The following is a 16,236-nucleotide window of genomic DNA, read 5'->3' on the forward strand; positions in this document are numbered from 1 at the left end:
AGCGGTCAAAGTAGCAGTACGCATATCAGACACACACACGTTCCTTTAATCATACACACAATCCAGCTAATGACATTGTAGATTGTGCTAAGAAAGGGGGTCTCCAAATTCTGAGTATTAATTTACATTAAAAGACTTTTAAAATAAAGTTAGTCTTCATATTATGTTTTAGTTAAAAGCTGGAAGTGGTGCTAGGATTTTCACAACATTGCTTACAGATGGGGGTAGTAGTCAAGAGAACTTTGCAATGTCTCACTAATTCTTAGACCTCCCCACTGAAGGTCTACATAATGCATGCTTTTGCAAAAAAAAATACACTTCCGTACCCAAAGCATTGCTTGGTTCTTTATGAACAGTTATTCGCTCTGCCTGAATCTCAATCAACTAAACATTAACGGTCATCCGGTCTGCACAGCTGTGACAAAGGCCATACAGCAGTCTGGTGAGCAAGCTGCAAATTGATAGGGAAGCCTTAGTCCTTGAAGGTTCCTATAAACGAGGATAAAACGAAAGCCTTTTCCGTACAAGGGTCCCTTGCAACAGTCGCAGCCAGCAAAGCTGAAAGAGGGAGAAAGTAGGTCAGTGTCACAGACTACGGAGAGCAAATTGAAGCGGCTCCTCTAAACTAGCAACAGAAAGCCCATGGCAGATGTGAGGTTTGAACTAAGAGTGTGCTGGCATTCCTACTTAGTCTAGCGTATCAGCCTTCAAGAGCAGCTAAGTCCAAAGCATATTGGAGTAAACAACTCTGCAGTAAACCTTCCTGGTCAGGCTGTAGAACATCTCCAAACTTCCTTAACCAAGTACACTTACTTGCTTTAGTAAAGTTTGTAATATTACCATGCTTTACCCTCTTGGCTGCAAAATCTAACAGGTGCATCTTTCTTTGCACAGCGTTTCCACGAAGCTGGAAGTTTTAGCCAACAGGTATTAAATTTCTGTATGTCACACAGATGAAAAATCACCAGGAATCAAATCAGAAAAAGAATGTTGTGGCATCCGTCATTTATGGTTAATAGTGAACCAGAACCTGATTGCAATCAAGTATTGCACAAATTTTATGCTAAGAACGTATATACTCACTGATAAGCTGAGAATTGTAGGTGCCAAAATACACTCCAAAAATTGGGTTCGGCTTATCTGCGGATGGGCTTATCCATGAGTGTATACGGTAAAACCTTTTTAAAGTACCTGTATATCCCATACATACTCGCATTTAAGCTCATCTGCAGATAAGCCAGCCCTCAATTTTCAACCAAAATATCATGAAAAATGCAGGTTGTCTTATCCACGGGTGGTGCATTTTTCATGGTATTTTGGTTAAAAATTTGAGGGTCAGCTTATCCACAGATGGGCTTATATGAGAGTATTTGCAGTAACTATATGGATATGAAATCTGTCCAAAAAGATTTGCTAAGTGTAACTGCTAGTACCGCTAATACAAAACTATAGCAGAAACAGAAGAAATCTACCAAGGGCTGTTAAAATATTCCTATGCCTTCCTATTGGGCTGCAGAGGAAGGAATTAGTCTATGGTTGCCTAACTCTTGTGCCCTAGGAACTGCTGCAGACAGGGCCGCAATGGGGTGGGGGGGGGCAAGCGGGGCATGTGCCCCGGGCGCTGCGCTGGGGGGGGCGCCAAAAAGTGCTGGGGGGGTTCCAAAATGGGCGCGGAATCCATGTTTGCCCTGGGTGACACAGACCCTAGTTGGGGGCCTGGCTGTGGATATACAGTATGCAATCTTAGCTTTGCATGCTGAAGAGAAAAGTGGAAGGTTTCCATTTTCTCTTATGAAATGAACTAAATATGGATCATCTCGGGTAATCAAATATGAATGCATACAGTCATCTGGTCCACAGACCACTTTATTAACACTAGGATTTGTTTGATTTGGGTTTAACATATTGTGTGATCTCAGCCCTTGTGGCTTATAAACCATAGCTTATGGCTTAGGTGAACTGTGGTCAGATGATGGCTAATCAACCTAAAAAAAATTGTAAACCCTTCCCCCCCACCCCTACCCCATTCTCCACAGTCCTAATCTGGCATTTTAATCACTATACCACAATGAAGTATATTAGATACTATATCTTTATGGTATGCAAAGTTATATTCTGAAAGTGAGAATTGTTTTAATGACCTGAGATCAATATTCAAGCCATGCCTTCTGATGATAAATAAAATAATGCGTTTCAATTTGATGCATTTTATTTTAATTTCAGTTACAATGCCATACTGGAACTTGGGAGTCTCAAAGTCACTTCTTTTGTTCATTGAAGCAACTCTATCTTCAAGTCTTACTTGGGAGTAAGCCCCATTGGATTCAATAGGTCTAACTTCTGACAGGCTGGGTTCACATAACAAGCTATGCTACAATGGGACTTCCTTGGTTTGGAGTTAGCATGTTGCATGAGTCCATCCATTTTTGTTTATGAATCTAGCCAATTCTGGTTTACTCAATAAACCAGGACTAAACTTGAACTAAGTACAATGTGGGAGTCCACTCATAAGAATGCAATCTGAGTGGCTTTGGGGCAGCAAGATAGGATATAAATAAAAACTATTATGATTGGTACTGTTAGTCAGCTCAAGGGTTGCTATGAAGATAAAATGAGTGGTGGAGGAAACCATGTGTATAATGCTGAGCCCCTTGGAGGAAAGGTGAAATTTAAAAATGACATGAAAACATGCCTATATTTCAAACATACATAGTCATAAATGGGCAATGTCCATTAAACTCTTATTTATGATTTTTTTTTCATTAGAAGGCCAATTTAAAACATTCTTATACTGTGTTTGGTTCACCCATTTGCTAAACCCTACATAACCTCAGCCTTATTCAGTAAACCATGACTTAAGAAGATGAGTGTCCAGAGCCCGTGGCTTTGGGTATTATAGCTGATTGAGTCATATCAAGTGGCTGCCAACACAGCTCCACCATGTTACCACCTCTTTTCAGAACCTTAACTGGACAGGTCCCTGTCGTTCAGGCCCAGACCTGTTGCTGCCTCTGAGGAGACCTTTCTTGGCCCTGTGATTATCGGAGAGGTTTTTCAATGTCCCCGTTTTGTACTCAACAGTGCCCTTGCAACCTCTAGCAGCAATGGCAGCCTGCTTACTTGCTTAAAATATCTTGAATCTCCTCTGATATCTGATATATTTTCCACAGGTGGTGCTTAACGAAGCACAGGGCAGCCATGTCAGTAAGGCGCTGAGGCTGCATCAGGAAGCTCTCCGTCCAGAAACAGGGATGCAAAAAGTTGTTTTCCACCAGCAGGTGGCTCAGCTGAAGCTTCAGAATGCCACAAGGCAAGGAGTAGAGCAGATTCCCTTCAACATTCAGGTAGGTGAGGTTTCTGAGAGTTTGAAAAAGGACACTCCACCAGTTATGAATTTCCTTGTGTCAATTTGGGGCATAGTTCTCTTGGGCATCCACATAGGGGGGAACAAAATGATCTTGGCATGGAATTTTTTCAGGCAATCGGGTACCAGTAGAGGCCTTCCTTTGGACCCACACCAAGGCACAACTGTTGCCACCACCACCACCAGATGGCTTCCCTCCATGATTAAGCGGAGCACGGCAAGGGCAGAAAGTTAAGACTCTTGGTATGACTTTCCTCCCCACACTGTCAAGATGGTGGCACAGGGAGAAAGCAACCTCTGCCTTCTCCCACATTTTATCTATGTATTGTCAACCCAGTTGACAAGTGCTGGAAAAGCTACTTGCGATACCCATCAGGTACCATGACAGATGGATAACTTCCTCCCCGTGCAGTGAAATGGGGGAAGATTGATTGATTGGTTATGTGCCATCAAGTTGTTTTCAAGTCCTAGCAAGTACATAGATAGATTTTCTCCATGATGATCTATCCCTAGCCAGGTCTTCCAGGTCTTCCAATGGTGAAAATGGGGGAAGGGAGAGAGAAAAATCAGAGAATGTGTCTGTCGAGGAGTTCTGATACCTGTCCCACTGGGGAAAATATTTGCCATCCCTCTTTGCAGCCTTTAATTCAGTGTTTTTCAAACTTGGCAACTTTAAGATGTATGGACTTAAACTCCCAGAATTCCCCAGCCAGTGTGCTGGCTGGGGAATTCTGGGAGTTGAAATCCACACATCTTAAAGTTTTCAAGTTTGAAAAACACTGCTTTAATTCTGAAGTGAATTATCGGGGAGTTAAAGAGAGCATTCTGTTGAAAATAGAGCATTCTGGCAGATTAAGAAAAGCATCACAACGGCAGCCTGTGCTAAAATAACATGGTCCCAAGGATGCCTCAGTCACAAATAGCTCAAGATAACCTCATTTAGTCTAAGCAGAGTCCCATGTCCCTTTGGCACAGTATTAGTCATTTCTGAGATAACGTATAGGCAGAGAAAGGCTTGGGTTATTAGGCTCCCCACGTTTAAGGCAATTTAACAAAATCCACGGATCTTATTTGTAAAACGGGGAAAATACCAGCCTGTCATATGTTGCCAAACTACAGTTCTCAGCCTCTCTTCCCATTGCCTGTGCTGTTTGGGGCTGCTGGAAATTATAGTCCAACAACATCTGGAAGGCCAGAGAATTCTTCCTCTTGTTGTCAAAACAGGAAAACCAGTACAGTACCTGAGATTTTGTATTTCATTAGGGATATATTCGAGTTCATTATAGGAAACATCAAGACTCTGAAGATTTGGCAGGGCAAATAGCCTATAAAAAAAGAAAGCCTTCCTGTCATTGGTAATGACTGAAAAGCAATTGGCAAGAGAGAACACATTGTCAGTCCTGTAGCCCCTTAAAACAGAGTTTGGTCCTTCTGATGTTGAGCTTCCCTCAGCTGCCTATACCCGCTGGGTTAACAAGAAAGACATTTATTGCGGCATAAATGTTTTTCTTTTTCTTTTCACTATTGCTAAGGAGTCAGGTCGCCTTTAAATCAAAGAATGTTTGTGGGCTACATCATGAGCAGCATATGTCATCACCCAGGTCTTATTTTTGAAGCTACCACAAGGTTCCTAATTGCTTAGGCAGCAGAAATGCTGTAGCCATCTTGCCTCATCCAAGGGGAAAATGCCCCAGCCTGTTGCTTTGTTCTGGAGTTAATTCCTATTTTGCGTTCATGATCAGGAAGGCATGCTCTGGAGTTAATTCCTGTTCTGGCCAAAGAACATTTGCAACTAGTAAAGATGGGACGTAAGACCCATCCTACCACCTGAACGTACTTTCTCTAAAGCCAAGCCTGATAAAGCCTAGTCAACGCAGCTAGGCTTTTTGTGAGGTGATAAAACAACTTGTGAGAAGGCCCCCTTCCCCTTCCATGTCTTGGAAGCTTCTCCTCCATACAACTCTATTAATTAAAATTACCACATACTCTGGTGGAAGAGTAGTCAGCAAATTGAAGGGCATGATCAAGAATTTAAGATTCCTCATTGCGGAGATCTCTCCTGGGATGAATTTGATGGGGTTATTTCGGAGCTTCAGTGCTTCTAAACAGTTAAGCTGAAACACCTGTAAAAGAAAAATGGGGAGGATTCAAATATTTGTGATGTGTTAGAAACTGCAGCAAAGCCAGCAATTTTTTTTTTAAAGACTTAGCTTGTGGGAAGTCTGGTTTCTCCATTGGTGGGAATTCATGTTACCTTCCATGAGCTTAAGGCTATGATTATTTCTCTCTTTCTCCTGAGGTTTCCATAGATAGAGGTTTATTTCAAGGGAACTTCACTGCAAGGCAATCATAAATTGGGGGTGGGGACACTGTTCTTCAGATGAGTCAGGTTTTACCTCTCCTTGATTATATCATTAACTACAGGGACAGCTAGATGGCTGTGTTAAAGCACTGTCCAACAGTCCTTGAGCCAACAGAGAATTATGCCAGCATAACTGTCAGCTGAGCTCTATTCTATTATAGCAACAAAGCCAGTAACTGGGGCTCTTCTTACAGTTCTAATGCACAAAGGAAAGAAATTGGCGGATTGCCCCTTCTTCTATTAATCTGTGTATAGGAGTTTGCCAGCCATGACAGTCTCTACTAGCCTCTCTTGGATTTGACTCACTTATGCCATATAGGTCTCCAAAAGTACGTCAACTACAAAACTCAGCTGGTTGCATGTCTTCCTTCCTTCCTTTCAATGATTGTATACATTCTGCTGATTCTGATATCTCTTTGGTCTATGGCCATTCTGCTAATAAATAAATAAAAGACTCTTTGGTCTATGGGCTGGGGGTGAACTGAAGGCTTCATCATGAGCACATGGCATAAAAAGCAAGTGACCAGGTGATGTTTGTGCTGTTGGTGGGGGAGGAGGAGATGAGCCCTATAAGCACTTTATTGTTTCCCACAGCAGGGTGTGAAAGACATTTACTTTTCTGTGCAAAATTGTAAATGTAGTGCATCCCAGGAAATACATTTCTTAGTAATAATTAACCAGAACTATTTGAACTCTGGCTCAAATCATCCTCCCTTGTCAAACAAGGGCCAAGATCACACAGCAATCTGGGTAGGTCCACAAGCAATAGTATTAATAATAAATGGGCTACCATGTTATGTGAACACAGACAAAGTCAGCAAATCAATCACCCCCATTTTTGTTTCCTTGAATTTCCTGACTCAGCTAGGTAAAACAGCAATAACCACATTGGTGGCCTACATGTCAGTGTTATTCACATCAGTGAAGTCAGACACCACCATGTCATAACATCAAAAGGACTTCATGGTGACGAATGACACAACTGTTGCCTTCTTTTCTATGGAAGGAATAGAGGTTCAGAAGGTGGCTAGGAAGATGGCAATATTTAGGAAGATGGAAGATTATTCAAATACGAAGCAAAGATTTAGCTGATAGGGTACAGTGGAAAGAGTGGATTTGCGGAATGCTGTGCATGATAAAGCAACATGTCTTGGCAACAATGGAATGGGCAGAGCAGAAAAGGAATGGACTGAAAATAAAGCCAGGACCTGATCAACAGAGTGGATGGCAAAGGTACTGAGATATACCTTAAGAGTAATCATGGAAAGACCTGAGAGGTGGTGAAAGGTTTGGATAGTGCAGATAAGAAACCTTGAGCATAGTTATGAGACAAGAAAATAGATCATTCTTTCTCAACCTGATCCTCTCCAGCTTTATTGGATATTGTTCAAGTTTCCCCAGCCAGTGGTGATGGAGATTGGATTGAAATCTAATGTGTCTTGGAGGCAACAGAGATAGAATGGAGCTGGCACCCACTTAAAATGTAAAGAATTGGTTATTTAAAACAATAGGTGGTCTATCCTCAGGTAGGGCCAAGAGAGAAGTGAGGTTCAGCCTTCAGTATGCTCCATAAATTTGGCCATATGGCAGGCATACAACTTTTTCTGGGCTGAGGGTCATGCTTAGCCTACATTCCCCAAATTAGGGATGGGGCCTTAGAGGTTATGTAAGTTCATGCCCTGCTCAGGACAGGAGATGGCTTGCTCACAATGACTGTTCCTCAGCCAACCAGCACATCTGGATGGCACCAGGTTGGGAAGGCTGCACTACTACATAGTCATGCCTTCTCAGAGAGCTAATATGGTGCAACAGTAAAGGTGTTAAAGTAGAAGTGGAGAAACCCAGGTTCAAGTCCCTACATCACCATGGAGGACACTATCTCTGAAGTACATCATTGACAGCCCAATGTATCTCGCAGCGTGGTTCTTTTGAAAACAAAGTGAGGGGAAAACTCCATACATACCATTTAAGCTCACAGAGGAAAGGTGGTATATACCTAAATAAATATACAGTGAAATAATTAGACTTCAATGCGTGGGTTATGATGAATCCAAACCAAGGAAACTTTGTCTATCAGTAGCTAAGCCACTGAGTAGTAATTTCTAAACATCTAGCAAATCAGTGAGGAATATATATACAGGCTGTATGTCTTTATGTAAGGCCAAAGTTGTGTTTATGGGTTATACAACAAAAGCTCCTCTAACATACATTTAAAAAAAAAAAATAGCACATATTATACTCACCACTGGAGGAAAGCAATCCAAATTATTATATGACAAGTTTAGATACAACAAGAAGTCAGACAAAGGCAAGAGGTCAGGAAGCTGAGAGAGAAAATGTGCCTAAAAAAAAAAATCATTAATGATTCTTTAAAAAAAGAATAGTGACTTGTCAGGGACTAGACTTCAAGATTTGAATATTTCCATATAAAGTTGCATCAACTGAACCTGTTTCTTAAGAACCTGATGCGGTTTCAGAGTATTTGCTGGCTATCAGTCCCAGTGATTTTTTATTTTTATTTTTACTTATTTTTATTTATTTATTTTGTGCCTTCAAGTCAGTCTTGACTCCTGGCGACTGCCTGGACAAGTCCCTGCAGTTTTCTTGGCAAGGTTTTTCGGAAGTGGTTTGCCATTGCCTCCTTCCCAGAGCGGAGAGGGAATGACTGGCCCAAGGTCATCCAGCTGGCTTCATGCCTAAGGCGGAACTAGAACTCACCATCTCCCGGTCTCTAGCCTGGTGCCTTAACCACTAGACCAAACTGGCTTTATAGTGGATATTAGCAGTAGTTTTATTTTCAGATATATAATACAATGACAGCTAAGCCCCTCCTATGCTTTTTTTTCCATCTTGTGACTCTGTTTTTAGGCAAGACATATCCTACCTCCTATTCTTTTATCTGCTAATTCTAGCCAGTGCTGAAACTAAATGTGTGGGAGATCTGAAATTATAACCATCTAGCACTTTTTTTTTTTTTTGCTTAACAGCCCCTTGATATTACTCTGAAGGGAAAATGGTTATTGGAGAAATGTTATTTAATCATTTCCTTTCACCCCTAAATTTATTAACCCAGTCACTACAAATAATAGGATTGTGTGTGGCATGCATGTGTAAGAGAAAGAGAGGGAGGAGATGACACAAATCTAATCTGCAGACTCGCCTATTATAATAAAAATACAAGTTTTCCATAGCTCTCTGCTGCCATCTAATGATCCTCTGGCTTTCTGCAGCCCAGATGTGGTCCCCCTACCATTATGGTTTTGTGTTATATATAAATCAGGCCCAATGGTTTGTTCAATGAATTGTGATTTGAAGGGGAAAAAGGGGGGTTGTGTTATGTATGGAGGCATGCATATTTGACTACTCAGGGAAGATCCATTCAAACATAGCATCTAACCTGTTGACTTGAAGTGGTTTGGGAATAGGATGTTTTTCAACCTTGGCATCTGTAAGATGTGAGGACTTCCAATCTCAGAATTCCCCAGCCTGCACGCTAACTGGGAAATTCTGGACGTTGAAGCTCACACATCTTAAAGTTGCCAAGTGTGAAAAACACTGCGGTAGCTGCTTCCTGCCTGCAATGCTTCTTAGGACAAAGCTCTCCATTCAGATTCAAAGATCCACTTCAGGCCATGAGCCAGAACCTGTGGGAGAATCCTTAGGTTAAGCTTTGAAGCTGTTGGTCACTGCTTCTTTCTCCTCCACTTCAGGATCTGAACTACTCATGACTATTTATTTATTTATTTGTTCAAATTTCTATCACCACCCATCTCCCCCCAGAAGGTTGGGAAGGCTGCACTAGTACATAGTCATGCCTTCTCAGAGAGCTAACATGGCACAACAGTAAAGGCACTAGCTTGCTTGAAGCTTAGTCTATCTACTGGACCCAGATGGGCACTATTTTGGAATTGTAGAAGCCAGAGTAGAAAGCCACAACAAACCTTGGTTTTAAATTCTGGTTTCCACAAATCCAAATCCACTTCAGGACTGGAAGTTTCGCATTATATCTCAGGAAGCCTCCACGTCTAGTTAACAAGCTGAGGGTGAAAAGAAAGAGTAAGGTAGTAGCACATATGACTTTATCAACTATTTACAAGAGAGAGAGATGATGATAGATAGATAGATAGATAGATAGATAGATAGATAGATAGATAATCTTTAATATGGTTTATAGTGTAACATGAATGAAGCCATTGTGTTGTGCATGGTAGTGTTGAATTCTAATGAGAGAGACCTATGTAAGTTTAATCCTTCCTCATCTATTAAGCTCAGGGAAGTGTTGCAGCCTAAATTTCCATGAAGATTTTTGTGGCGATAAATGGAAATTCCATCAGAAAACATTACCCTCTGTCTTGAGGAAATGAGCAGAAAAAGTACAGTAGGGTTATATTACATAAAAATTAATATTGGCCTTACAAAATGGAGTATTCATTTATTAGCTGTGTGCAAAACCTTTTCTATGTTTCTCCAGACTGTTCTGAACCAGCAGTTCTGGGAAAGATCTGGTGGCTTTTGAAAAAGAAATCTTCCAGAAAAGGAAGTGATTGTGGTATTCAAATTACAATCAAATCCTAAAACTGGTGTAGAAAATACGTTCTGAAAGCAGCACACTTGTTCTTTTGGGGACTATACCTTAAGACTAAGTCCAGCTTTTCTATGCATGATGCAAAACAGAACTACCATTTCAGCCTTGTTTAGCAATTCATTGTCTGTATCCATTGGAGTTAATTCAGTCTTGCACCCAGTACCAGAGACAAGTTCAGGAAAATCCATTTCTTGTTTTACTTCTGCAATAAACACAACACAGGTTAATAGGCAATATGGGTTGTAACTGTTGTATGTCCTGGCAAATCCAGCATGCCTCATTAGTATATGAATGGTTGCTCTAGGATGCAAACTCTCTATGTGCGAGGAAGCTGTTTGTTGCCACTCCCACTTCCTCTTGCTCTTCCTCCTTCTTCCACCATGGGCAAGCACATGGCTGTGTGCTGCTCCATCTCTGGGAGCCATGCGGTGTGCCTGGAATTCTCCTTTCTTCCATGCAGCTCTTAGCAGCTGTAGGGCTAAGGGAGAATTATGTTTAGGGAGAAAAGAAGAACAAAGATTTCATCTTTTCCACCGAAGATGGATGTAACCAAACCAAGAATAAAGTCAGTAAGATATTCTTTTTACTTCTTAACCTACTCTGTCTAAGCATGTGATCCTTTATGCTTGGGATCAATAACCTGTGTTTCTCTGATGTGCTCATTAAAGCTTTCTAAGATAATATTCTTTTTCTGTGCTCAGCTTCTCTGCTGTGTTATAAGCTCTGCTCCAATTCAATGGTTCTAGCAGGCCACTAATTGGTTTCAGTAACACCCCTTTTGAAGTGAAACATGAGATCAGCATTTAATAATGTATTCAGTGTAACAGCCTGGGAAAGAGTATATAAACTAAGATTAGCATGGGGATGGGAGATGATGTTCAAAAACTCTTTCCTATTCCTTATTTGCTTCCTCAGTTTTCAGTCCACACATGTTTGTTTGTTTGTTTGTTTGTTTAAAACACTGGTTTAGGCACCCATCTTAAAAGCAACTCTGGGCAGCTTACAGTCAATAAAACAATAAATATAATCATAAAACAAAAATGATTAAACTAAAAAAAACAGGAAAAAATGGGTGCCACAACTGTACTTCCCTGATGCAACCCACATTTTCATCTCACCCTGACCTTACCCCATCCCAGTGCCTGGGGGAAGAGTCTTGAGTACTCTCCGACACTTCTGGTGGGACATGGCTGATTGATCAGTCTGCTTTTTGAAGCAGAGCCAGCGATGCAGCATTTTCTGGGTGCAGGCTGGGTTCCTGCAGCCTGAAGAATTCTCCAGAGATAAGGAGAATCTGGGAAATCACCCCTTTTGCTCTCTGGACAGCAGTTCTTGTGTGTGTGTGTGTGTGTGTGTGTGTGAGAACAGAACGGAGTTCCCGCAATCAATCTGGAGTTCCCACAGTCAATCCGTGATTGGGACTGCTGGGAGGCGGGGCTGTCATCTGGTTCATAGCTGTGCCGAAGCCGAAAAATGGACTTTAGATCCAGTCACCCCATTTCTTAGTCATGTTATTTTTTTGCTTATTTGTTATTTAACAAAAGGCTTTTTACAACAAACAAATGCTAAACCTCTTGGAGATTTTCATTATTTGGGGGGATTTTTTAATTTGGAATTTGAATTTGAATTGGAGAGCCAGTTTGGTCTAGTGGTTAAGGCTCCAAGCTAGAAACCAGGAGGCCGTGAGTTCCAGTCCCGCCTTAGGCATGATAGCCAGCTGGGTGACCTCGGGCCAGTCACTCTCTCTCAGCCCAACTCACTGTTGGAGGTCCCAGCAAATCAGCATGCCTCATTAGCATGTGGATGAGTTCATTCTAGGATGCAATTCTCTATGTGCTTCTGGAGGAAGCTGTTTGTTGTCCCTCCCACATTTCCTCGATCCTTCCTCCTCCACCATCTGGGAAGGGAGCATGCAGCTGCTGCTCCTTCCATCCTGGGTGCCATGCATGGGTCCCCCTTTCTGCATGCAGCCTTTAGCAGCAATGAGGGCTACGGGTTAATTCAGTTTAGGGAAAGAAAGAAGAACAAGGATCATTTTTCCTGAATGGATGTAACTGGATCAAATAAATCAGTAAGCCTTTTCTTTGCTTGCTTACATTGATTGATTGATTGATTGATTGTTCAAATTTCTATCACCACCCATCTCCCCCCAAACAGGCGGACTCTGGGCGGTACTTTTGAACCTACTTTGTCTAAGTGCGTAATTCTTTATGTTTGGGTGGGCTAAGTGTGTAAGATCAATTACCTATATTTCTTTAACATGCTCATTAATGCTATTTAAGATAATATTCTTCTCTGTGTGTGTCTTTTTGCTGTATTAAGCTCTACTCCATTCAGTGGTCCTAGCTGTCCACTAATGGCTTCACTCACCTCACAGGGTGGTTGTTGTGGGGAAAACAGGAGGAGGAAGGAGTATTAGGTATGTTCCCTGCCTTGAGATATTTGTAAAAATAATAAAGGCAGGATTAAATAAATAAATAAGTTTTTTTTGATATATAGATTGCAACACTGAAAGTTAAGATTATTGTTTTTCTACTTTTTTTTAACAAGCTAAGTTTTAAGGAATATTGAAGACTTCCCTTGTTTTGATGAATCTGGGTATGTGGAGTTGAAATTGGACCTTTCTGTTTCTATGTCCCTGTGGGAAGCTGTCTTTGTTATTACTTTCCACTGTGCTGATTGGCCTACTTCCGTAAATAATACGACAGAGGATACTCCCACTGAAAAACAATCTGAATGGAGTTTAATTTCCTGAGTCACTAGAGGGTGCCATAATCTACTGGGGTGAGACATGGAAGAAATTAAACTGATTTTCAGTGAGCTTTATCTTAAAGTCACTCAATGTTTGGGTCATCTCTCAGAAGTTGTGGAAAATAAAGTGTGCCAACAGTTGGAGAAAACTGAAAATGCTGTGAAATACCCAGAGTACAAGGTCAGCTTTTTAAAGAAGAAGATGGGGATTAGGGACTTGGAGTTAAAAAGAGAACTTGAAAAAATTGAATTGTTGAAATTTGGAGGAAAGAGAGAATTGGACTTAAAAAGAGAAGTGGGAAAGACTGTACTGTTGAAATATGAAGCAAAAGAATTTGGCCCAAACTATTGGAAGGTCCCAAAGGAAAATTTGGACTTTTCAAGTTGTGAGGAAGAAAAGTTGGAGGTGCAAAGGGCAAAAGTTCTTTGTACAATGTTGAGATATGTAAACACTTTGGTTTATTTTGAGGTGGGATAAATCTTAAATATTCCTGCCAGGATGGCTTTTTAAGGGTTAAGATCAATGTTTTTCTTTTCTGGATGTTACTCATATTTTTGGTAAAAGGATATTAATATAGTTACTTTTCTTTTATATATGTTAGTAATAAGATATGGTCAGGTTACTTTTTCTTAGTTATAGCTGGCAGAGAAGATTAAAAATTATTACAGGGAGGAGGGATAATATTTAGCTATTTGTCTTTGGTGAAAAACTGTCTGAGGGCCTCTTTAAGTTTTTAAGTGGGGGAAAAATCGTATTAGATGGGAATGTTATACTGCAAGTTGAAATGGACTATTGAAATAACGTTCACCATAGTTAAAACTGGAGTAAGAGATTGATGTTTCGTTTAGGTATATCTTTGCTGTAGAAAGTCGGAAGTCATTCCTTATATATTCTTTTCTATTTATTTCTACACCCTTTTAGTTTTTCTTTTTTCTTTTAGTTTTCTTTCTCAGTCTTTTAATCTTTTATCTATATCTTGAAAATATAATAAAGTTGTTTAAAAGAAAGTCTTGAGTGCTCTCCAGAAGGGTAAAAGGGGAGAGGCCTGTTGAAGGGGCGGGCAGCGTGTTTCACAGGGCAGGGGCTGCGATGGAGAAGGCCTGCTCATGAGGACCCCCAAGAGGGCGGTGTTCAAGGGAAGGGGCCTGGAGCGCGCCTACCCTATCTGCTTTGGTAGGATGGGTAGGTACCCTCAGGGAGAGGTGGTCCCACAGATAACCTGGTCCTGTGCCATGTAGAGATAAGGGATAAAAAATGTAATCCACCTTACAAGACCTGTTTCCTTAATAACAGTCTTGCTCTCCCAAACTAATTTTTCTGAAGTCACATTTGGAAGAGGCTAATGGGACAGGTTGTTCCAACCTTACCCTCCCATCGATATGACCGCTCTAGAAATGTTCTTACTCTGAAAGAGTCACGTGTTTAAGACAAATGCTTTGCACTCAAAATAGACTATTTTAAACCTGGAACACTTCCAGAACGGTTGGAATAGTTTTGGAATGCTTCTAGTCAAGTTGGAACAGCTGTTTAGAAAATGAAATGGTACATTTCAAGCTCAAACCATTTCAAAACCAAAGTCTTTTTTGCACGCCAGTAGTATAATTATTAGTCCACAGCACTGAAAGGTTTCTCTTATCAGAGGATTAACATTTGTTCGTAATTGGCTATTTAGTATGGCTTGTGTTATTTATCCATTCTTCTCTATTTGGAAGGTGCTTAATCTGAGTCAAAGAGAAAGGAGGCCTCTCTAACGAGAGTGGTTCATGATTTGTGAATTTTTCTCAAGACTTTTTTTGAAATGCAAACATGAAAAAGCTATTTGAAAATTCAGCAATTATTTAATTACTGTACATTCATAACTCCAACTCCCAATCTGCAGTTTAGTCTAGAAATTCCTTGTACAGCTATCAGTGTAGAGCTATCAATGACAGGTATGGGCAGTGCATTCCCTAATCTTTGCTTGTGAAGAATGGCTGGATTAACTGAACGGTGGAATTAACTCTTCAAATCCTACCATAAAAACATTTTAGTTTATTTCTGTTCCTGGACATGCCCTGATGCCATGCCATGATACTGGCTGCAAAGGTCAGTAGCAGCATATTGTAAGTGAGAAAAATTACAAGTCCTAGCAGCTGTGTGGGTGTCTGTGCCCGTGTGCTGAAGCCAGCTCGCACTGGGTCATGACAGCCAATCATTACATTTTCTGGAATTTTGCAAGCTGGTTCAGAGCAGAGCTGAGCCACTATACCAAGCACATTGATCAGCTGTTCTGCAGTTAGCAATGCTGCACGGCAGCAGCAACAGAGCCAGCAGAGTGGTTCTTAAGCACTTACCAGCACACCTCTGTCTAGAATGCTATGAAAGCAGAAATAGAGAAGAAGAGGACTACCAGCAGCAAGGTGGAGGGAGTCAGTTACAGTGGCTATGGGTGCATTGAAGGACCAGGTTGGGGACAAATAGCCCTGGAGAAAATCTATCTGTGGGGTTGCTAAGAGTTGACACCAACTTGATGGCACATAATAATAAATCAGCAGTTCTTTCAAAACACAAGCTTCTGATATTGATGAGGCATGCATGAAGAAACATCATCCTGGGTTTCTGAACATTTTCTTGCTCACTGGACAAACTGCCTGCCACTCCTTCCAGCTCATGTTTCAGTCAGTCCAGCTTAGGAAAAGCCTTTGAACAGAAGTCATGGTGATATAGCATCACAGTAAAGAGAAGGCTTTACAGGCTTCTCAGTATATAAGCCGATGGTTTTATAAATACATCCTCCCTTGCAACTATCCCATGCAACCATATGCTGTGGCTTCACAAGGCTTGCTAATATGCCACCATAGTGAATAGAAAATGTTTCCGGCCATTGCATTTGTTAATGGCCTAATTTGTTAAAGGGACGTCAAACTATTTATTCAGGCAGGAAGAGTTTACCCAATATCCATGACGGGGAGTAGAGTATGGAACTGTGTCCCTTGCTTTCTTCAGAGCAGCAGTGCAGAGAAAAGAGAATGAAACGGGGACTTTGTATTACATTTGGAGTGGGAGCAGATGGGAGGATGCATGCAGGGCTGTTCCAAGATAAGAAGATGTGGCAAGACAGACAACAGAAATGGGCCAGAAACAATCATATTTATGCTCAGCAGTCCTACACATACTTCTCTTTTTGGGGCATC

The 16,236-nt window shown here is 41.1% G+C and overlaps 2 protein-coding genes across 2 annotated transcripts in view; both read right to left on the reverse strand.

Annotated features, from left to right (window-relative positions):
• The window catches only part of NHLRC3 (NHL repeat containing 3), a 47,860-nt gene extending 32,930 nt beyond the window's left edge, over window positions 1–14,930 (reverse strand). The window contains exon 1 of the mRNA XM_063315575.1: window positions 14,915–14,930. The gene's annotated coding sequence lies outside the window, so the exon portion shown is untranslated. The remainder of the gene's footprint in view (window positions 1–14,914) is intronic.
• Window positions 399–10,477, reverse strand: LRRC63 (leucine rich repeat containing 63). Its single transcript, XM_063300089.1, has 6 exons — window positions 10,359–10,477; window positions 7,970–8,068; window positions 5,351–5,487; window positions 4,606–4,689; window positions 3,121–3,357; window positions 399–558 (listed from the first exon to the last, which is right to left on the reverse strand). The coding sequence occupies exons 1-6, from the start codon at window positions 10,443–10,445 to the stop codon at window positions 399–401; spliced, it is 804 nt and encodes a 267-aa protein (XP_063156159.1). The 5' UTR covers window positions 10,446–10,477.
• Window positions 14,931–16,236: the final 1,306 nt, after the last annotated feature.

Source organism: Candoia aspera, chromosome 1, assembly GCF_035149785.1.
Source record: "Candoia aspera isolate rCanAsp1 chromosome 1, rCanAsp1.hap2, whole genome shotgun sequence".
NCBI lineage: Eukaryota > Metazoa > Chordata > Lepidosauria > Squamata > Boidae > Candoia > Candoia aspera.

Excerpts from the sequence above, each read along its gene's own strand:
- LRRC63 (XM_063300089.1), bottom strand. The coding sequence starts at position 10,445 with ATGGATACAGACAATGAATTGCTAAACAAGGCTGAAATGGTAGTTCTG. Across the intron at positions 5,488-7,969 it reads TGGATTGCTTTCCTCCAGTG|GTGTTTCAGCTTAACTGTTT; the intron begins GTGAGTATAATA and ends TTTCTTTTACAG. Across the intron at positions 4,690-5,350 it reads CTGACTACTCTTCCACCAGA|GCTATTTGCCCTGCCAAATC; the intron begins GTATGTGGTAAT and ends CTTTTTTTATAG.